Below are 24,239 nucleotides of genomic sequence, written 5' to 3'. Positions count from 1 at the left end.
CCTCCCCCTCACCCCCATCAACCCTGTTTGTTCTCTGTATTTAAAAGTCTCTTATGGTTTGCCTCCTTCCCTCTCTGTAACTATTGTTTTTTCCCCTTCCCTTCCCCCATGGTCTTGTTAAGTTTCTCAAGATCCACATATGAGTAAAAACACATGGTATCTGTCTTTCTCTGACTTATTTCTTTTAGCATGACACCCTCCAATTCCATCCACATTGCTGCAAATGGCATGACTTTCTTCTTTCTCATTGCCAAGTAGTATTCCATTGTATATATAAACCACATCTTTACCCATTCGTCAGTTGATGGAGGCTCTTCCACAATTTAGGCTCTTTCCACAATTTGGCTATTGTTGAAAGTGCTGCCGTAAACATTGAAGTACAAGTGCCCCAATGCATCAGCACTCCTGTATCCCCTGGGTAAATTCCTAGCAGTGTTATTGCTGGGTCATACGGTAGATCTACTTTTAATTTTTTGAGGAATCTCCACACTGTTTCCCAGAGCGGTTGCACTAGTTTGCATTCCCACCAACAGCGCAAGAGGATTCCCATTTCTCCACATCCTAGAAGCGAGGATTTGGGGGAGGTAATTAGGTCATCAGGGCAAAGCCCTCGTGAAAGGAATTAGTACCCTCATAAAAGGGGCCCAGAAGATTCCTCTCTGGAGGAGGAAGGCATGTCTATGCCTGTGGTGAACTACAACACAAACCTTCACCACAATCAGTTAGTGCCATGATTCTGGATTTCCCAGACTTTTCACTGTGAAAAATCAATTTAAAAATTTTTAATTATAAGTCACTAAGTTCATGGTATTTTTGTTGTAGCAACCCAAATGCACAGGGATCTTAAACATTAAGTAAAATTTCTGTACATACTTTGGTCTACTTTTGGATTTTTATTTTGCTCCATTAATTTATATAATCATGTGCCAGTAACCATTATAATTACAGAAGCTTTACAGAATGTTTTAGTATCTAAAAAGGTTGGTCCACTCTCTAGTCCATGCTCACTGCAAAATTTTTTTCACAATGTTTCTGGAAAATTTTGTATATTTATTTTTTAATAAGAACAAGAGAATCAACTTATCTAGGCTTTTTAAAAAGTCTTAGTATTTTTATGGGGATTGAACTAAAGTTATAAGTTGATACAGGGAAAATGGATAATTTTGAGTTTTCCTATTTAAGAAGATGGTAAAATTTTCAATTTGTTTAAATCATCTATCATATTCTTCAGGTTTAAAAAAAAAATTCTTTTTCATGTAAGTCCTACACGTTATTTAAGTTTGTTCCTATGCGTTTTATCTTCTATATTGTTTACTATTGTAAGTGGAGTCCTTCAATCCATTATGTCTTGAAAATATAATTTACAGAACTGACTCCAGAAGAGAGAAAATCTATTAAACAGCCTGATTTCTATTGAAGAAATAAAGTTGTTGAAAGGCTACCACTGTGTCTCCTATCCTGTGCCCCTCCAAGAAGAACAAGGCCCAGATGCTTTCATAGGGACAATTTGTTTCCTGCACATGTGGCTTGTCTGAGAGAGTCAACATATTTTAAGGTAAGTACTTTTACATACAAAAAAAGTTAAGAATTTTAAGACAGAAACTATGTATCATTGCAAACAAAAAGGAAACATTTTGTTATGTTACCAATAAAATGTGTTAACCATATCAGCAAGAAAATATTGTAATAGATAGTATGTATGCTTAGAGTATGGTTATGGTACATTATTTTGAAATATTATATGGCTAAAATAAAAATGGAAAAATATATACAACACAATCGTAAGTGATAAGTTTCCAGAAACTTTCACTGAAATAAGATATCTGCAAAATTAAAAAATTAAACCTAAATGGTCAGTGTGGAATTTAGATATTTGATACTATAATATTTGGCAAAGGTGACTGGGAATATCAGCACTCACATACTGTTTATGGAAAGACAAGCTGGCAGCACTAACTCCATCCAAGGTATAAATTACCTTTTTTTAAAAAGTAATTTATTTATTTTGAGAGAGAGACCACACAAGTGGGGGAGGGGCAGAGAGAGAGAGGAAGAGAGAAAATCCCAAGCAGGCCCCACTGCACACTGAGCCTGACACAGGGCTCAACCTCAGGACTGTGAGATCATGACCTGAGCCAAAATCAAGAGTCAGATGCTTAATTGACTGAACCACCCATGCACTCAATAAATTACTTTTTTGACCCAGGAAGTCCACTGTTAGGATTTTATCTTATTACCGGACTCTCACATGTATTTAAAACATTTTAAATATTTTATATTTTTATATGCATTGTTTCTAATATTAAAAATTAAAACTTACAGACATTCTTACATTGGACAAATGAGCCATTAAAAGAATGATAAGGAATCATCTCTAAGAAAAGTTGCTGAGTAAGAAAGCTAACAGAGAAGAATATATGTCATATACTTCAATTAGAGTATGTGTTCTTTTGTAACATGTACATATATACATACACACACATATATATAATTTGTATACATATGCATATATATAAAAGTCTTATTCAGTCCTCATCTTGCACATGAGGAAAGTGAGAGAGCTTTAGAGAGAGAAGGTAATAGGTCCCAGATAATATAGCTGGTAATTTGTAAAGCTGGCATGCAAACAAAGGTCAATCTGCTTCTAAAGCATATATTTAAAATATACTTTTAATTATACATTAATGATATGTTACATCTAGCTCAAAATTAGGTAATTAGGTAAGAAACTAAAACTTAACAGAATCAAAGGAAGGCAGAAATGATAAACCAGCATTATTTTATAAAATAATGAAGTAATTTGAGTCACTTCTTCTAAAAAAAAAAAAAAAAAGTAAGAAAGAAAGAAACAAAGAAAGTGAATCTATTTAACTGTGGATAATAACCAAAAGCATAGAGAAGGCACCTAACTGTGAATTTCTTCAATGTACTGCAAATAGAAATTAATTATGAGTGGGTGATAACACGGTTAAATGCCACCCAAAGTTAAATTAAATCTGAGAAACCATATGGCCTCCACAGGAGCTTTGTGAATCGAAACCATATTCAGAAAGAAATGAAGGAGGGGCAGTGCCTGGGTGGCTCAGTCGGTTGAGCTTCCAACTCTTGATTTTGGCTCCGGTGGATCACAATTTCACGGTTGGCTGGATCGAGCCCCGCAGTCGGGCTCTGCACTGACAGTGCAAAGCCTGCTTGGGATTTTCTCTCCATCCCCCTCTCTCTGCTCCTCCCCTGCTCGTGTGCACACACACACTTTCTCTCTCAAAATAAATAAACCTAAAAAAAAAAAAAGAAACCAAGGAAAGGAAGCAGGAAGCGAGGGATGGAGGAAGAAGAGAAGGAAAGGCAGAAGAAACAGTTTTAAATATTAGTACTTTTTTGAAAAATAAATCTCTACTATGCACTACGTAATATAATATAGAAGCTAGTGTATGAAGTTTGACTACCTGATGAGAAATAAAAGCAAATAAAAACAATGATAATAAAACTCAGGAAAACAAGTCATTTCATAAATTTTTAAAAAGAATTAAGTAATTTTCTGTCATGGCACACAGAAATCATATAACCTATATATAAAAGATAATGTGAACTAAAGCATAACTAATGCATCTCACTCTAATTACTCATTCTAACATAATGGTGTTTTAAGTGTAGTGGCACAGGGTTAAAGGCACTCAACAAGGAGTAAGTTGTTTTTGTTTTAGTTGCCTGTGTTAGGGCAAGTCAATTAACCTACTAACCTCAAATACCTACATGTGCAAAAGAAGATAAATATTTGCCCTGCCCAGTTACAAGTTATTGTATACTAATAATGAGACAACATGTTTGAAAGCAATCTATAAATTATCAAGTGCTATTTAAATATATGGTAGTATATTTTCTAATTCTGTAGCCATAACATAATACAGTATCCCACATCATCTAAAAATATGAAAGCTCTAGATTATTTAATATTAATAATTACAGAAGATTAAACCCTTAAAGTGTTTTAGGGAATTAAAAATTGATAGGTATAATATTTTACATTATAATACATGTTTGAGAAGTTGTAAGTGCCAAGCAAAACTAATAACACATAGATAACTTACATGAAAGCATTTTAGACAAAGTGCTAAGGAAAAGTGCTCCCAACTTATTTATTAGCTGTTTCCTGACTTTGGCAGAGTTAATGTCTTCAGTAAGAACAGTAAGTAAAACACAAAATAACTGAAACATTATTATTTTCCACAGGCATGTATTTTGTCTGAAAATGTATAAAATATACACAAAACTTTTTTTTTTTTAAGATTTTTCATTTATTTTTATGGAGACAGCATGAGACAGCAGGGGAGGAGCAGCCAGAATAGAGAATACCAAGCAGAGTCTGCACTGCCAGCACAGAGCCCGACGCAGGGCTCGGGGCTTGAAATCACAAACCATGAGATCATGACCTGAGCCAAGATCAACTGTCAGATACTTAACTGACTGAGCCACCCAGACACCCCCTATACGTAACATTTCTATAATACTGTTGCAAACAAAAAACTAGAAGCAGAAAGTAACTATGTATATAAATTGATAAATCTAGTAAGATGTATTCTATATACACAGAAATATTCAGAATTATTTAATTTCTCAATGATTAATCTTCTGATTACAAATATTTGCGCTTTCTCGGGGTGCCTGGGTGGCTCAGTCGATTAAGCGTCCAACTTTGGCTCAGGTCGTGATCTTGCGGTCTGTGAGTTTGAGTCCCGTGTCAGGCTCTGTGCTGACAGCTCATAACCTGGAGCTGTCTTCAGATTCTGTGTCTCCCTCTCTCTCTGCCCCTCCCCCACTCATGCTCGCGCGCGCTCTCTCTCTCTCTCTCAAAAATAAACATTAAAAAAAAATTAAAAAAAAAATTTGTGCCTTTTCAGTATATTCTTACATATTATAGGACAAAAGTCTATTCAGAAGCATACTGAAAAAGAAACTTCAACTTAATTTTACTTAATGAATTCATATTGTATTCATATCAAAAAGTATTAAGAAAAGATGGCTCAAAGACCATGATTTTACAATTTAAAAAAATCATAAAAGTTTTGAACCAGAGGGGTTAAAATGATTTCATTTTACAGATGAGGTCTAAAGAGATCCACTGCTTGTCTAAAATTATTATATATCTGCTTCCTGAGAAGTCAAGCAGGATTAAAAATGCCCAGACCAGTACATGCTTAATTTCTCCACAACATATTAATGAAAAAATAAAATAAAAATCTGGACATAATCTAACTATAAATATAAAGTGAAAATTTTAATGGTAATATATTTGTTTCGCTGGAAACAAAGTCGGTTTTTAGACATGTAAGATAAAATGTTCCAGCACTTGGGTATAAATGTAAGAGCCAACTATAAAAAAATTCTTAGTCTCTGCTGTAATAACATATAAAAAGCATACAAAAAAGCTGAATATAAAGAACTGATAAAAACTAAGATTTTAAAAATGAAATCACCTATTTATCTATAGAGGGGGATCAGCAAATACAAAGAAACACATACCATCATAAACCTCTCATGTTAGGTAATGCTTTGTTGGCCAAGAGAGCAGAGTACCATATAAATTTCAGCTGTCGGGGCACCTGGGTAGCTCAGTCGGTTAAGCCTCCAACTTCTGTTCAGGTCATGATCTCACAGTTTGTGGGTTTGAGCCCCATGTCAGGGGCTGTGCTGATAGCTGTCTGTGCTGACAGCTCAGAGCCTGAAGGCTGCTTCAGATTCTGTGTTTCCCTCTCTCTCTTCCCCTCCCCAGCTCATGCTCTATCTCCAAAATAAACATTAAAATTAAAAAAAAACAAAACAAATTTCAGTTAACTCAGCTAAGTCATAAGTGAAACACTGCTCTTGGGAAATAGATATGGAAAATGAAAAGCCTATCCATATTATATTCCAAAGAATATAAGAATCAAGGAAAGAAATTTTTCAAAATATAAAAACTGTTATTCATTGCTGCAATATCATGTGAAGCTTATGAAAGAGCTTGGAGAAGTACCTTCTAAAGTGAAGGTGAAGAAGGAATTATGAAAAGCTGATACGTAATCAATACACATGTTCTTGATGTGGAAAGAGTGGAGGAAATTCCCAAAGATATACATGTGGCAGAGATGATATTTGACTAAATTAGTGGACTAATTTCCAATAAGGAAGAACAGAAAACCTGAACTTTTAGGTCAACATGCCATCGTAGAAAGGGAGGGAAGGAGGAAGTGAAGTGAAGAAGAAAAAATGAACACAATTCACAGGGAGGAAAAATAAATGACACAAATTTCAAATAGACACACACACACACACTGTGTGAAATTTCATCTTTGACATAACCTGAAAGAGTATTAAGACTAATGGTAAGATATAACGTGTCTCATAAAGGAGTAAATGAGATCTGAAAAGAAAGCACGTAAGTCCTACCTTACAATATTTGCCCCTACTTATTAATAACTTCCTAAAATTATTATTTTTTAACTAATTAACACAAACTAGAGTAATCATTAAAAGTACACTTTGGTATGGGGCTTATCTGATACATTGGAAATTCATAGGCATCATAGTAAATCAAAAATATGGTTTCAGCAACATAATCTGGATAAGCAAAGTTTAACTAAAACCACATCACTGTAATTAATGAATCTCAATTTAAAAAATCAGTATACTGAATGATAGCATCGATGAGCATGCCTGCTATCAGTATCCTGCACCACAGAGCAGCATCGTAAGTCTTCCATGAAATAAAGCCAGAGTGCACTGAATCAACTGCTATCACAACGATGACCCAAGAGGGGACTTCTACTACCCAAGATCCACATGAAATGTGGCTATAATTCTGTAACCTGTGCTACTCACCTTGTCTTTGAAGATATGTGGATTTTGGTATATAAAATCTCGGTAACTTTCTGTTCGCACTTTGTCCTAGAGGGGAGAGAAAAACATTCTGTTTACAGGATAGACTAAAAATATAAAACGTTTTAGGAAGCTATTTGTTATTTTATCACAAATTGCTAATTTCCATAGTTATTTTTTGCTTGGAAAGCCAAGCTTAATTTTTTTGTCCTAAAAGGAAACAATAAAAAACCAGAAATACCAGCAACACCCAAATGACATGTTTCAGAAAATCACTAAAAGTCAAACAGAATCGAAGTTCTTAAAAGATGTATACATTTTTTGTCTTGACATGCATTGTCATTATAAGACTTCAACTAATAATTAAAGCTAATAGAAGATGAACATGATGTCTTGCTCCTTTCAATAGAGGCTGACTCCTTGTAGTAGAGGGACACTGCTATGTTAAATGTTAAAATGCTGTATCAAAACATGGGAGAAAAATATCCAAAACAGATAAATGTAAAACTTACAGTTACATACAAAAAATGAATTTACACTGAGTATGGTTATTCTAAGAAAGTCACCGATCAGCACCTATCTGATTTATAATCCTGTTTTGTTTATAGAAATGTCTGTTGTAGGAAACGATGCTTAAAAGCCTGTAATCCTGAAGATAAATCATTGGAGCCCTGCAGCCCACATTTATGAGCCTTCTCCACTCTGAAGTCTCACATGACCTGTACCTAAGACAGGCATCGAATGTGAACACTTAGTTTCGCTCATGAAAAGAGCAGATTCCCTTTTAAATTACTTCAGTTGAGACCTACAAAGACAGCGAATTAAGCAGGAAGGGGCTCTGCTGCCAAGTAAATAAAATGAGCACAATAAAAAGAGGTCAGCAATTCCAGTTTGGGGTTTCACACCAGGTAAAAAGAAATGTTACACCAAGTGCTACAATATCAAAATTTCGGCAATACATATACTTCAAAAGACATTTTTAAGCCAATACCGGGAAATTTTTTATTAAAAAAATATAAAGAAGTTCTCAGATTAAAAGCCATGTAGTTTTTACTTAATTACAGGATATAAAAATGGGGAGGTGCACAATTAAAATTCTGTGTTTTCTGTTGGAATTCTAATTGCTTCACAAACAAAAATTTTAAATCAGGTTTATTAATCCTTTCCCTGAAGTTATTTTAATAATTACTGAGAGAATCCAATGTTTAAATAAACTCACACATGTTAAATAATGAAAAGTCTCTTTAAAAAAAATATACCATTCCATACATTTTTGGGTCATTTTTATACTCTCCATACACTACAAGCGGTGATTTTCTGCTGCGTGAACATCAGCCCGTCAGCTCTCGCCAATCACACCGCCTCACCACTACTCCAACTTCATCACTCGCACCCCAACTCCTGTCCTAAATCCGTGCACCACTGCTCCCGCAACTGCAGTCCTTCGTCTCCTCCATGCCGGGCTCATCCTACAGATTCATGTGCTTTCGTTCACATGCTCACCCTGCTGCAATAAAATCCAAAGTATACCAAACACAGTGCCTTGGACATAGCAGAGTTTCAATTTAATAACTGAAAAAAAAAATCCAGTGAACATGAAAATGCAAGAAATAAAAGACTAGCACTCCTAACCACTTCTAAGAATGTATTCTCAGAAAAGACTAACACTTCAATACAGAATAAGGCAATAAATAGAAATTTTAAAAATTACCGTTTTCACCAACCTATTAAAACTAAGAAACACACAAGAAAAATAGAATTACTAAGAAGCAAAACAATCTTTTAAGACTAGTCAAGTCCCATGGAATTATTCCTACAAATATAAAAAAAAATATTAAAAATGAGACTACAGAAGAGTTATATAGCATAAATTTTATGTACATATAAACAGCAGTGTGTTTCAAATGGATAGGCTGATGAAGGGGGAGGGACTGCACAAGTCAGCTGCAGACACCATGAGAAGAATGCGGTAAAGAAAAGTTATTTAATGGTACTACGATCTGTGATAAACGTTCACCAGGATGAACAGTATTTTTCTTGAAAAAAAAGAGAGTGATGCATCTCAGACTTACAACATTAGTCAACAATGACTTCAGAAAGATAAAGTGGCGAAGGATTTTGTAAGTTCATGTAATCCATCCCTCCACTGACTGTATCTCTGGAATTCAAAACCATTATCTTCATCTGAACTCCAGAAAGTAAGATCACAAAGTACCTTTCTTTATAATTATAATCACAGCATATGCCAAAACAGTGTCATTGAACTATCTGAGGCTAAGCAACCAAAAATCGAAATACTATTCCTATAAAAGCAAGGCCAGTTCTGAGCATTAAGATAAGTTGTATACGTGTTTCTCCATTCTAAGTTCTTGACAAAGATCAAGTGAGATCTAGTAGCACAACATTAAATAGATTATGTATGCTAAAAAATGTTTTGATAAGAAACAAAATATTACTCGATACACAGAACATTTCCTACTCATCCACAGCACATAGCTTAGCAAAATATAAAATGGATAAATAGTTCTCTTTGCATGGAGCAGACACTTACTTCCTATGAACACTTAATCAGGTCATCCCCAAGGAGAGGTAAGTACGTTGTGTAACAGCTAACAGGAAGTGAGGCATGGAAAACTGGATTGATAGGAATTCTTAAATGATTCTCTAAAATGAAAAAAGTAGCACTGGAAACTTCAAGACGGAACTTCTTAAATCCACGTGTATGTCAAAATGACTTACAGATATACGATCAGGTGTGAAAATCCTCTAGTTATGGACATACAGCTACAAATGTCCACGACAGACATTTGGAAGTAAGTACTCAAACTGGACTTCCCTGATGACTGTACCTAGGACACTTTTATGTACTACCTACTTGAAGTCTCAGTAATCTTATCTGTCAGAAAATCCAACACAATTTCCATACCAAAGCCATTAAAGGTTCATGGCATTTAAATTGATGGGGTGATTTAAAATTACAAACATGGGCTTAAGTGAATTCCTTAAAAAGAAAAATTCTAGATGCGGTAAAATTAATTTTAACAAAGGACACAGAGCAAATCAATTTTTTTTAAACAAACTCACTCTGGACTTAAAATAACTTATCATTTATAAGATAACTGTTATTTGTAATGCTATGCCATAACTCAAGTGACAACAAGAAGTACAACCGTGACATGTCATTGGTAAAGAAATGACATGACACTACTTTAAAAGACCCCAAGTAGTTACAATTACTATTAATCAGCAGCCCTCCACTCTGTGATCTTGCAAATCTGACTCAATAAATACATACATGTTATTAAATATCCCTGGTTATTTTAAATGCATAGCTGTCAGGGGAACATGGTCTTAGGGCTTCCATAAAATAAAACAATCTTGTGTGGAAGGATTTACGAATGAATTTTTTGCTGGCTGGTTTTAAGAAAAGGTAGTGGCCTCCAAAAATGCACAGAGATGAACATCTAACATTTTCAATAAATTTTTTACATTCCAATGTTTGTTTTACTATAAATACTTTTAGTTTCAATGCATTAAAAAATTACACCTTACTGTTTTATAATCTATAATACATGATACAATGCATAATTGCCAGGTACAGCTAGAAATCTACTTATATTTTACATAGGTTTTATCATTATAAAAATTAAAACCAACCAAATTTAAAAACCTGATTTGATCAATTTAGGAAATTGATTTCAAATGTAAAAAAGTTATGCCATGACAACTGTGAGAATTATTTCTTAACTTTGTACCAAAGAATTATTTGCTCAAACTGAGGTCAATATTACCATATAACATACTAAAATTAATCATTCCCTTTGTACATTAAAAGGCAAATGTATAACTTATTTGTTCCTATTTAACAGTTGCTCCTGAGAAGACAAAAATCAGCAGCAGTTGTTTTTTTCCGATGTTCTATTTCAAGCAAAAGATTTCCTAATAAAGATTAATAATGATCTTCAATAGAATTTACAGTGACTGTGATGCTCCTGTAGCCTTTTGAACCCAAGATGTGCTATTAAGCACCAAAGAGATTTAACAAGCAGTTCAAACAAAACAAAACAAAACAAAACAAAAAATGACCAGTTCTCCTATAGCATATGTATTAAGAACTTGTTTTATTCTATTTTTCCTTTAGTATGGACTTGGTACTTTCGTGCTCTTCTCTAACCTTTAGCATTTCTTCATGTATCCCATAATGCCCGTATGAGCTGAAATAAACACCATCCTCATCTTCCTGGAGGTCTGCAATGGCAGTAGTAGATGACGAGCAGGTTCTGACATCTGCGTTCATCACAAAATCCTGAGCAAATTGTCTGTAATCAATTTGAAATAGACCCTTGAGACAGGTTTATTGGACCGTGAAAAAAGGAAAGGCTAGAGGTTGAGGGAGAGGAATGGGGAGGGAGTGGGGCGTGCAGTGTGATGAGCCTTCTAACTCCATTCTATCTTAAGCAACTGAAAGCTCCCCCTGCTGGATCTCAAGCAATGGCATATGCAAACCCGGTTGTAAACATTCCTTCTGCAAACCACAAAAACACTGCCAACTGCAGATTAGAGCTGTTTGTATCTTTCGACTGAACAAAAGCACATTGTCTTTATTCAACTTTATTATTTCTATTGTTCTAAAATCTTATTGTAGCAGCTGAATCAATGTGGTTTATTTCAACACTATTAATATTCTTTAAAACCATATTATGTATGTCATGGAAAGGTAGTTAAGGGCAGAAAGTTGACCCAAATGGAGAATTATTTACATACACCACCACCATGTACTCCAGCTCTAAAACTCAGTTCTCTCTCTGATCACAATACACTAAGAATCTATAATGCGGCGCCTCGTGGCCCAGTCAGTTGAGCATCTGACTCTTGATTTCAGCTCAGGTCATAATCTCACGGTTCCTGAGTTCGAGCCCCCACATCGAGCTCTGCACTGCTAGCACAAAGCCTGCTTGAAATTCTCTGTCTCCCTCTCTCTCTGCACCCCCCCCCACTCACAAGTATGCATGGGCTCTCTCACTCTGTCTCAAAAATAAACAAACATAAAAAAAAAGAATCTATATGTATATAATGGGGGAGAGTTGTTGTTGGTTACTGGATTACCCAGCATATAATCTCAAAAACAGGGAAAGAGAACCACAATCACCTATACTATCTTCCCTATTGAACATTCTAGCAAACCATCAAATGGGTACTGAGGGAATGGCAACCAACTTACAAATCCAATAGCTAACACTATACTTGGTAGGAATGCAGAATCTCAGGCCCTGTTTCAGATCTCTGACTCAGAACCTACAGTTTAACGAATTCCCAGGTGATTCATATGCACATTAAATTCTGTGTAGTGCCAGTAGAAAGCTAATTTACCCACTGAAGAAAATCATCCTATGTATCTGGTTTCTTTCTTTTTTTTTTAAATTATTTTTAATATTTACTTATTTTTGAGAAAGAGAGAGAGAGACAGAGCATGAGCAGGGGACGATGGGCAGAGAGACAGAGGGAGACACAGAATCCGAAGCAGACTCCAGGTTCTGAGCCGTCAGCACAGAGCCCAATGCGGGGCTTGAACTCAAGAACCATGAGATCATGACCTGAGCCACCCAGGCTCCCAGTGGTTTTCTAATTAAATACTACCTAATTATACTTTGATTCTTTAAAAACAAAAATTTCAACACTGTATTTTCCCCAAACCTAAAAAATATTAATCACTTCCCTTTAAAAGCCTAGGAGAGAAAAAGTAAAATGGAGAAATCTATTAGATATGAAGTAATTCAAAGAACAAAAGCTCTCAAGAGGGTAACACTCCCAGAAAAATTACCATTAGTACAAAAGTAATTATAAAGAAGTATGTGAGAACAGGTAAAACCACAGAATTTTATGTTAATCAACTATATCTATAACATATTAAAATGTTGCATATCATTAAAATTAATTTAAAATAAATTAACGTTAGATACCTACATTGTGCTTTCCAATATACAAAATGTTTTACCATATTCCACTTTATTATATAAGTCATATTACTTTCAGAATCTAAATAACGAATTTTCTGTTAAGACTGATAAATTACTTCATTCTTTGCAGATCCTCACGTGCTCTAGCTAATGCAGCTTCAGCAGACAGTGCTCTGGCTTCCATATGTTTCAATTTTTCAACAACAGATGTATTTTCACTGAGTCCATTGGGGTACGAGAATGGGAGTGACACCGGTTCATAAAGATCTTCTACATCTAAGGAAAGAATGGACGTTATTATTAAGCTATCTTCTAACAATGAAGCAAATACAAACATGTTAACTCAGAATAAATATATTCTGAGGGCCTGTTATGCAGCCAGCTGAGAAAAACTTGTAAAAGTACTTTTAATTAAATAAATATTTAATACTGAAGCTGTTTCCATTTAAATTTAAAGAGCATGTTATTAAAGTTTTTCATTAGGTAGCTAAGTTAACCACATATAAAAGTGTTAATTATACTGAACCAAACCCAGAAAGAAACAAAAAGGCATTAATTACACTGAACCAAACCCAAGAAGAAACAAAAAAGTGGAAGGAAACAGCTCTAATATGTACTTATCACCATATTTCTTTCAAGTACACATATTACATTTCATTTCTCCTCAAAACAAACCTAGGATATAAATATTTCTATTTTAGGGCATGGGAAAATAAATTTCAGAGAAATTAAGTGACTAGCCCAAAGTCATTTGAACGTTTCATAAAAAAACTAAGATTCCCACCATGCCTGCCCTCCTAGCTCACGTTCTTGCCACTACACATGGTTCCTTCTCAGACTCTGAGTCTTTATCTATAGAATAACAGGTATTACATTTACATATTCACTAAGGACAGTATGCACATAAAGAATTCTATATAGTCAGGTAAGTTTTTCATCCTGCGTAAGGGGTAGTGCAATCTATACACTGAGGTCTTATTGCTGATATTGAATATCCTGATTCCTAACATTATTAAAAATTCTTGGTTTAAATTTGATTTCACTATGTATAATTATTAACTTCCACTGTAGAACTAATAACTCTGCAAAAAGAGGTTAACACATGGAGCTAGTGAGTGTTATAAAATCCCATGTCTATTTACCAGTCCAATTAACTTTCAGATCAACATAAAGCAATAAAAGCAATGAAGATACATCTTCTCTTCAGTATAGCACTGGGAGAAATATGGCTTTTTTTCTTATCACCAGCTGTTAGCGGTGATACTTCTTTAGAGTTGGGACAAAATAACCAAGCTTAACAAATACACGAGAGGGTGCCCGGGTGGCTCAGCCGGTTAAGCATCCGATTCTTGATTTCAGCTCAGATCATGATCTCACAGTCGTAAGATTGAGCCCTGTGTTGGGCTCCATGCTAAGTGTGGAGCCTGCTTGGGATTCTCTCTCTCTCAAAAAATAAAGATTAAAAAAAAAAAAGGGAAACAAGTACATTAGAATATTATAACTTAGACACTAGAGCCTAAGTTCAACTTCTTATAAAAACAGTACAGCAGTATACCACTAAACTCTAATCCATCTGGCAGAATACTGAGTCATTTGTTTTAAAAAACTATAGATTCATTCACTATTTAATTCACCAAAAATTAACGAGAGCAACAAAGTATGTCCAAACTATTTAAGGACAGCACCATATTTTCTACTTCGTACTACAACTTTCACTGTGTATCTCATTTTCAAACTTCTCCAAGGGGCGCCTGGGTGGCTCAGACGGTTAAGTGCCTGACCTCAGCTCAGGTCATGATCTCACGGTTCATGGGTTCAAGCTCCTCATCGGGCTCTGTGCTGACAGCCAGAGCCTGGAGCCTGCTTTGGATTCTGTGTGTGTGTGTCTCTCTCTCTGCCCCCTCCCCCACTGTGTTCTGTCTTTCTGTCTCTGTCTCTCAAAAATAAACATTAAAAAAAAAAAAAAACAAAAACTTCCACACAGTTTGCCAGCCAAGCTGTTAGTTTAAGTTACAGATTAGAACTGATTAAAGGAATTGATTTCTTTGTTTTAGCAAGTTTCTGTTTTGCTTTTTGCTGCAATGAAAGGCAAAGTAAAAACTTTCAACACTAATAATACATAGACAACCATATACTAAAGCTTAAATGTTGAAAAGGAGGAAGGATCCAGTAAACATTAAGATCCATAACTACAATTTATCAAAACAGTCTAATTCAAAGTCTTAAACCATATTCAGGAAGATGAATTTCCACGTCTACATTCTGTCTTAGGAGGTTCAAATCACCTACATTCTGTCTTAGGAGGTTCATTTTGGCAGCTGAGAACTACCACAAAGGATGGTCAATTTGTCAAGACGACATAACAATTATAAATGAGTATAAATCTCACAAAAACAAAAACTGATAGAATTAAAAGGAAAAACAGACAATTCTTCAATCACAGAAATGTAAATACACCTCTATCAACAACTGATGAATTAGATTAGAAAAATCCAAAAATATACAAAAGTCAGAACTAAAATAATCAGCACCTTGAACGAATTATTTTTAGAATCCTGCACCCAAGAACTGTATCAGACACTTTTCGTAGAGTACCGATCACTAATTTTGTAGTTTGTCCGTCAACCTGGGTTTGTCTGATGTTTTTTCATTAGTGGAATAAAGTTACACATTCTTGGCAAGAACAGCAGAAAAATGATGTTGTGTTCTGAGTGCATTTTACCAAGGGGTTTCTTGGTGTCAGTATGACTCATTAATGATGATGTTAACCTTGATCACTTGGTTGTGGTAGTGTCTGCTGGAAAAGTTAACATCTCCTTTGTACTTAAATTTCTTGAGGGAGATACTCTGAACCTGTTTCACCTTAAATTTCTGCCCACTAATCTTAGCATCCATTGGTGGATCTTTTCTGCAAATTATTACTGTGGTGTTTGCCTAACAGTGATTTTCTATTTCTCTCTTCTCTTCCACATTTATTAATGAAAATTTTACTCTAAGATCAAGCTGTTCCTTCTCCATTTATTTGATTGACTATGTTATTATGGATTCATGGATATTTATTAATATCCATGTGGATAAAACCCAATAGTATCACTTTCTGTGTTGCTCAAATTACTCCAGTTTTGACCATTAGGATTCCTTCAGGTTGGCTCTGGTATTCTTTTGTTAAGTCCCCTCCTCCCCCACCTTTTTTTTTTTAATTTTTTTTTAACGTTTTATTTATTTTTGAGACAGAGGGAGACAGGGCATGAACAGGGGAGGGTCAGCGAGAGGGAGACACAGAATCTGAAACAGGCTCCAGGCTCTGAGCTGTCAGCACAGAGCCCGACGCGGGGCTTGAACTCACGGACCATGAGATCATGACCTGAGCCGAAGTCGGCCGCTTAACCGACTGAGCCATCCAGGCGCCCCGCCACCACCTTTTCAAGTACGTCCTTAATCTGTGGCACAAGCTTTCCCAGACTCATCCTGTATCATCCTGCCCCATCCAAGGAATCACTCACTTCTCTAAAGAGCTTTGGCTCCTTTTACTGGATAATGGTGTTAAAATCTGGGCAGTAAGTGTACTCATTGCTACTGGGGTTTTTCTAGGCTCTTTCAACAGAGCTAGGAAATATATGTGTCTATACTAACCCACACATGCACACACATCTATATTTTTGTATTTATCTGAATATATATTAAAAAGTGTGGAATTTATACTGATACTTCTGATTCCAATCTATCACCATAGGACTCATTTTATCCTTCCCTATTTCCTTATTTGAAACCTCCTTCTCCAACAGTGAAAACCTAGCTCTTATTATCCATAATATATTTACTTACTTGTCCATGCTGTTACATACAGAAAGTAGTGCCAGAATTGCTAATCCATATTCTGCGAGAAACACCTTTACTTAGTAGATTACAGCATTTATGTAGTTCTTTTTACCTATAGCCTCAGCACAATATCCAGTCAAGATTTCAGTTACTCACACAGTTCTTTTCTTCCCTACCCACTTCAGCTATTACATTATTCCTCTGTAATATAGTTAAGTTCATTTGTTAGTGTTTGTATTCCATTTTGCACCCCCAGTATCCTCACACACATCCAGGATGCTTTGTTGTTGTTGTTGTTGTTGTTGTTTTACACGAAGGCTAGGAGAAATATTCCCACAGTTCTAAGAGTTGGAGCTATACAAAAAGGTACCCTCAGAGAAGTGTCACTCCCTCATTATCCCTGTAACCTCAACCCCGTTATGCCTTTCTTCCCATCCCTGTCCCACTAAGTCCCGTAAGTAACTACTCTCTCTAGTTTCTAGTGTATCCTTCCTGTATTTATTTCAACAAACGAACAGACACATGTACTTTCTCAAATCCCTTTCTTTCTTACATGAACAGAGTATCATACCATAGATACTCCTTTGAGCTCTGCCTTTTCTCGTTTCACGGTATGTCTTGGATATCACTCTATCAGTTCAGAGATCTCCGTGGTTTTTAATAGATGTATACTACTCCATAGTGTGGACACACCATAGCCTATTCTATCACTCTCCTATGTATGGGGATTTAAGTTGTTGCCAATATTTGGAAATTATCATGCTGTATTGAATAATCTTGTGTATATGTCTTTTCAGGCTGTTGGAGGTATACCTTCAAGACAGATTATTATCAGAGAAACTGCTGTATTAAAAAGTAAGTACATATGCAGTTTGGTGAGGTGTTGCCAAACGCGCATTCTACTGGCAATGTATCTCCACAATGCTGCCTGTATCTCCACAACGCTGACAACAGAAATGTTGTCATACTTTAAAAATACTTACCAGTCTGACAGGTGAGAAATGGTATCTCACTGTTGGGCAATTTTTGAACCTTTCTGGGTGAACTGTCTAATCATGTAATTTTCCCCATTGTTCTATCAAGAGATCTTTGTCTCTCAGTGGTTAAGAGTTCTTTATATAAAAGAATATTAACCCTTTGTAGAGTATGTTTCAAATATTACACAGTACTTAAAAAAATAACTCATTTTATTTACTCGTATTTCATTAGTTTTTCCCTAATGTCTCCTTTCTGTCCAAGATCCTATCCAGGATACTTCAGTATATTCAATTGTCAGGTCTCCTTAAGCCTATCTGCAGCAATGACAGTTTCTCAGACGCTCCTTGTTTTTGATGACCTTGACAGTTTTGAGGAGTACTGGTCAGGTAGTTTGGACAATGACACTTACTTTGTGTGTCTGATGGTTTTTCATGGTCAGACTGAGGTTATCAGTTTTGGGGAGAAAGACCAGAGGGAAAGTACCATTCTCATGACATCATATAAAGAGCTCACACTATCAACATGGTTTATCTTTGATGTGATTATCTGGCTATGGTAGTGTTTGCCAGGTTTATCCCTTGTAAAGTTACTGTTCCTCCCTTATACTTTCATTGCTTATTTTCTTAGTCATCTTTATTAATTTAGCATCTTTACATCCTCAAAGCCTAATACTTAACAGACACGACCTTCTCTTCCATTCCACTCCACCAATGGCTAGGAGCACAGACAGAGAACACAGGCAGTGCACTCAAGGGCATGCCTGGTTCAAATTCTCCTTTTTTAACTAGGTCTCTTTAAGTGTTCCAGATCACAGTCATGACTTCATCCAAACTCCTGGAGGCCTTAGTCATTTACTAATAACAATAAATTCTCCTTTATTAAGCACTTGCCCTCTGACAGGTACTGTGCTAATACACATTATCTTTGCAACAATTTTATAAGGTAGGGCTCATTATCACCTTTTTTACAAGTTAAGGCTGAAAGAAATTAACTTTATTATACCATTGGAGAGTTAGATTCAATACTGATCTGTACCCACAGTGACCAGCATACAACACTCAATATTTGTTGATCTGAATAATCTCTTCCTCTTCTGAACTGTACTACCTTTTCTACTTCTCATGAAACTTACCATATTTGACCTTATACTATCATACATGACAGACATTTAAAAACAAAGCACTCTTATTAAGATTGCAGACTCCCTGTGTGAAGGATTCACTTATTCATGTTTCTACTACATTTAACATACTACTTTCATCCTGTGAGTGCTCAGCGAATGACTTTGAATTTAGGAAGTCATGAAGAACACTTAGTGGGCACTTGTCATTTATTAAGGATATCACTTTGGTCACTCTGGGGAGAAATTGGATTAAGGAGAATTTGTAAAAACAGGAAAGAATCAACCTGGGACTCAACAAATTTTAGAACTAGCAAGAATATCAGAAATCTGGTCTGGGTTCTTCATTTTATACATGAAGACCTAAAAACAGAAAGCTCTGTCCAGGGTCACATAGTTCCTGACTCCTACATTAAGGTCCTTAATACTACACTGTACCACCACACAACCAAATGATGGTACTACTCAAGGAAATGAGTAGTTTTCCACAGTTCTCACTATTCAGAGAACTGCTCAAATACACACTGTTAAATTACTATATGTGAAGGTACATGTCTGTTTAGATTGGTCTCACTGGTCTGAAAAGAGCAAACCCTCTACCTCACCTTACTGACACAAGAAACATAGAAGCAAATATAAACAAGGGGAAAAAACATAAATCATTAACCCTGGTAAATTAGAACATTCAAGTATCTGTAAGAAACCAACAGAATTTTCATAAGATCCCTGTTCAATAAGGAATGGTCAATGCACAGAGCAAGTAACTAAGTAAGAAAGCTACAGCCAGGAGATGAGAGTGGCCCTGCCCCAAGGAAGGCCGTAGAGTTAGTGCATGTAGGCAAGCCCAAGGAAATGAGTGGAATCTGTTCTGCATCAAAATAAAATCTCAGTAAACTGGATGTCTTAAGAAAAGTCAATTATCAGACTTAAATATGTCAGACAAAAGCAAATATTATTGTCTGCTTTAAAATTATTTTGAATCAGTAGATTTTAAAATTATGGTTAATTTAAAATAAATTAAAAGTTTAATTAATTTTAGCAAACTAAATTAAAATTTTAGTCAATTTTAGTAGACTAAAAAGTAGCCTACAATTAAAAATTATTCTCTCAAATCTCCCTATGTTTCAGAACATCTTGTATACAATGTTTAAACAAGCTCCTACTTCTAAATTTCTCTCTGGTAATGATCAGTGTGACTAGCAATTCTTAAAGTTAACTTTCCTATTGAGACCAACCACCTGGTGAAGTCTTCAGAGAATTAAGGAGGTAATATATTTTCCTAGAACACTTTTAACCACCCTTTTGCCATTACAAATGACCCTACATTAAAGTAGATACTGTAAGTTCATCTTACCAAATTGAAGTAATAGGTCATCTTCTAATACTGGCTTCAAATACTCTTCTTTCTCCCAAGGCACTGGGTTGTATATGGAATTCATATACTCAACTGTAGGATTCTGGATATAAAATTAATTGCATGTTATTGGCACGATATCTTCAATGTGCTAAACAGAAAAAATATACAGCCGAGAATCCTTTATCCAGCAAGTCTGTCATTTAGAATAGAAGGAGAGATAAAGGTCTTCCCAAACAAAAAAAATTAATTGCATGTTTTTCCATTGTATATAATCACAAATCACCCCTAGCAAAAACTAGGAAAATTAAGTAAAAAAAAAAGGAACCATGTCTACCTTATGTAAAACCTCTATTTACGGAGTCTATGTTCACCTCTCACTTCATTAACTTGATTGGATGACTGCTTACGTTAATATGCAATATGGTTTCAATGTTGGATTCAATATTGTTTGGATTTGGAGGAAGTGGCAACATAAACATTCATTTGAGTAGAAGAGAAAAAAGGACAAAGTATTTGAAAAATAGAAAAGACAACCACAGTACTTGGAATCACACTAGAAATTATTTCTGATCTTAGAGAAATATTGTGTATCAGTATTTCCCATTATTTGACACTCAATTACTTTTTCACATAACAGCAATTCACCTCCTAGACACAGTTAAAAATGAAACGTTACTAAGCATGGTGTGTATTCATTTACTTGGTGCTGCATGTTGGACAAGTTCCTAACGTCCACGATTCCCCCAATGTGATGACTACTAAATCTAAAACAGTTTCTCATTTAGCAGTTCTTTGTATTTTTCTAAAACCAGGGCATCATTAGTCACTGTGGTGTTTCTTTTGTTTCCAAACAAAATTATAAATTAAGCTACCAACTTACCTTAAGTCTAATAAAATTTATTAGTTTAATGTAGCCATAAAATTCCAGTCCTAAAAAGGAAAAAAAAGATAATTCATCTATTTTCATATAAGAGGAGTTTGTCTAATTGACCTGTTCTGTAGAGGTTAAATAATAAAATATTTCTGTCCTCTAAACTACAACTTACAATATTTTGAATTTCTTAAGAACTAGAAATAGTAACTTTAATACTTCTGAATATCTGAAGAAACAGCCACATGGATGACAATTTTTAATGTTTTTCTTGCATTTCTAAAAAGTAGGAAATTAATTTTTAGAATTCAAATCCTCATTTGTAAAAACAACACAAATCAGGAAAATTTGGTTGTAGATTTTAACAACTATTTGACAGTTGATATTACAGCCAAAAGTTTTAAATCCCCTATTTTTAGGGTGCCTACCAAATTATAATTTTGTCAGACATGGAGTATACAAAGTGAAATAGCTTTTATATTAAGTTAAATGATGTAAGTTAAAAAACAATGAGGCTTGTTCTCTGGTTCTCTTCTTTCCGGAAATGAAGCAGGATTTAAAGCAAGGAAAAGCAATAGAATGTCCAACCAACTGGGTATTATTTGTCATGAATAATGTTGTTATGAGAAATATAACAGCATTGAAAATGTTTTATATGCGTAATAGCATACAAAAACCTCTATTAAATGAAAAAAATTACAAAATTATTTTTAAAAACGTAACTATTTTTGAGAGAGAGAGAGAGAGAGAGCACGCACAAGCAGGGGAGGGGCAGAGAAAGAGAGACGGAGACACAGAATCCGGAGCAGGCTCCAGGGTCTGAGCTGCCATCACAGAGCCCAATGTGGGGCTTGAGCTCACGAACCTGAGCTGAAGTCAGGTGCTTAACCAAAGGAGCCACCCAGGCATACCTCAAAATTATATTTAAAGTATGATTCCAATTCAGTTTTAAAATGCACATAAAGGGACGCACTGACAGCGCAGAGCCTGCTTGGGATTCTCTCCCTCTCTCTCTGCTCCTCCCCCTCTCGTGCGCACGCTCTCTTTCTCAGATAAATAAACATTAAAAAATGCACATAAAAAAACGAATGAGAATAAGTCATTCATGTCTTACAAAAGCAGTTGCAGCTGAATTTATGATTTATAAACGTATCACATGTTTAATGTCTTTTCTAGTTGATAGTAAATGCAGGGACTAAAAAAACAATTCTGTATTTAATTTTAGTGGAATAGTGTAGCACTTCTGCATCCATTTAAAGAAGTAGAAGACTTTAATTATAAAGCATGTGTAAATGCAAGTTTCAAAAGAATCATCATCTAAGTATTTTGCTTACCACCTTAACTTCATCATTCCTTTTTCTATACTCTTACCAAACTCAACTTTGTATGCCCTGAAGTTCATGTTATGCTTTGACCTGGTGAGCTTTTCCCATAATGACCACCACCTTTTCCAAAGTCCACTTCTGTCCTTGCTCTCCCTAGTTCTAATACGATAAAAATGCAATCACATGCCAACGTTGTTTTTTCCTTTTTAGTTGTGAAGTCAATATAAGCTTAAATACAGTGAATCTTATCTAGAAGAATGACTTATAATTAGTCCTTCAAAGGCCACTTGTCAAAAAAACTTCATTAGATAGGCTGCTCCTATATTTTTCACCATATTGAACTTGTAGAGGAAGGGAAAGTTCTGGAAGAATACAAAGTTTGAACTTAAATTTCACAACAAAAATTTCCTTTATTCTAAAAAATACTCACCATGTTTATGGACCATGTTATCAATATTAAATTGATGCTCAGACTTACAATGTGAAAATGTTTCTTCAGCAGATGTAAATAACCTGAAAAATCAAGTGACAGCTTTATGAAACAGTCCCCTCAAAAGTCTAAATATGGATTTCATGTAAAATATATACCCCCCTTCTGGGGGTTTCTAAGAAAAAACCAAACGTACCTGTACATGAGAGGAACCCAGCACCACTACAGGGAATTAGAACTTCTGAGTCCCATTTTACACCCCTAACAACCTTTTTAAATGTCAAAGTTAATTTATTTGCCAAATAATAGCACTGAGATGATCAGAAGGCTTTTAAGGAAGAGAACTCCCTTTGATAGATTCTATTTCCCTCAAGACATGAAAATTCCCTACAGAAGATTCTTTTCTCCTCTCTGTCAGTGCTGCTTCCAGAGGCTTTGAACTGCAACAGCTCAAACTGCTTTTAGAAATAAAGCATAACATGTAATTTTTACAGCCGGCATATTCCCAAAGTGCCATATTTCAAAGGTAATCTTGTAGTGTTCTGAAAGTACTTGTGTTACGGACATTGTGAGGACCAGGCCTCTTTATTATGTGACCTGCAAAACTGAAGGACACTTAAGAGAGAAATACACAGCAGAGAAGCTGCATACTTCTGAGCGCCTGGCACAAATGCAGCAGTTAGTTTACAACCAATGTTTACCTTGCTGTGTTTATATACAGCCTATCACAGAGAAGTACATCCCTGATGCTCAATAAATATTATTTTATGACAACTAAAGGAAACGTAGACATTCTGTACCTACGCAAATGAGGCTACATGTGAGAACAATGACGAATCAAGAGGAGTTAATACACCACCAATCAGCACCATGCCCAGATTTATGGGAAACTGGCAAATGTTTATGAAAGTAATACTGGCCAAAGCCAAGCCACTTGCCCAGAAAGTCGGCCAAAGTCAAAGCTTACTGAGATGAATAGGCAGAACTTTTAAGTGCAAAGTATAGGGATTTGGATATAAGAAAACCACAGCATTGTGACCTTGAACCAGTTATTGAAACTGCAGTCTCTTTTTCCCTAAGTGAAAAATGCATCAATTCCTTTCTCTTCCATAGGTGGGGAGCTCCTACCTAGGAAAGACGATTCTTTGGGTAGTTCAAATGGAAATAATGCTGTAACTTGAGAAGCTCTGCTGTAACTTGAGTAGCTCTCTACTTATAAATGAATTATAGAATGGTAAAGCTTGAAGGGTCCCAAGGGATTATCTAGTTTAGTGACTCCCAAACGGGTTATTCATTAGAATAACCTCAGAAAATGTCTTTATAAAAATAGGAAATTCCTAGATCCCATGACTGATTTAGAAGTGCTGTGGTGCAGAGTTCAGTATCTTTTCAAAGTCTCAGGTGAGACTTTAAAGGGTGCTCAACTAGATTTGGGAACCATAGATTCGGTCCAAACCCTCTTATTTCACACAAGGGGAAACTGAGGCTGTCGAAGAGAACTAGTATAACCTGCCTTCCAGTTCATGGCTC

At 35.4% G+C, this 24,239-nt stretch overlaps 1 protein-coding gene across 2 annotated transcripts in view; it reads right to left on the bottom strand.

The window, feature by feature from the left end:
* PRMT3 (protein arginine methyltransferase 3) overlaps window positions 1–24,239 on the bottom strand; it is a 137,927-nt gene that overhangs the window by 112,919 nt on the left and 769 nt on the right. For both annotated transcript variants that reach the window (XM_042957741.1, XM_042957742.1), the window contains exons 3-8: window positions 22,710–22,792; window positions 20,964–21,013; window positions 20,081–20,183; window positions 12,926–13,085; window positions 11,027–11,171; window positions 6,856–6,921 (exon numbers count right to left, since the gene is read on the bottom strand). In XM_042957741.1, the coding sequence (XP_042813675.1) occupies window positions 6,856–6,921; window positions 11,027–11,171; window positions 12,926–13,085; window positions 20,081–20,183; window positions 20,964–21,013; window positions 22,710–22,792 (607 nt within the window). The remainder of the gene's footprint in view (window positions 1–6,855; window positions 6,922–11,026; window positions 11,172–12,925; window positions 13,086–20,080; window positions 20,184–20,963; window positions 21,014–22,709; window positions 22,793–24,239) is intronic.

Source organism: Panthera tigris, chromosome D1 (assembly GCF_018350195.1).
Source record: "Panthera tigris isolate Pti1 chromosome D1, P.tigris_Pti1_mat1.1, whole genome shotgun sequence".
NCBI classification, from domain to species: Eukaryota; Metazoa; Chordata; class Mammalia; order Carnivora; family Felidae; genus Panthera; species Panthera tigris.
The sequence above is the reverse complement of the archived record's forward strand: the minus strand, read 5'-3'. Positions and strand labels throughout refer to the sequence as shown.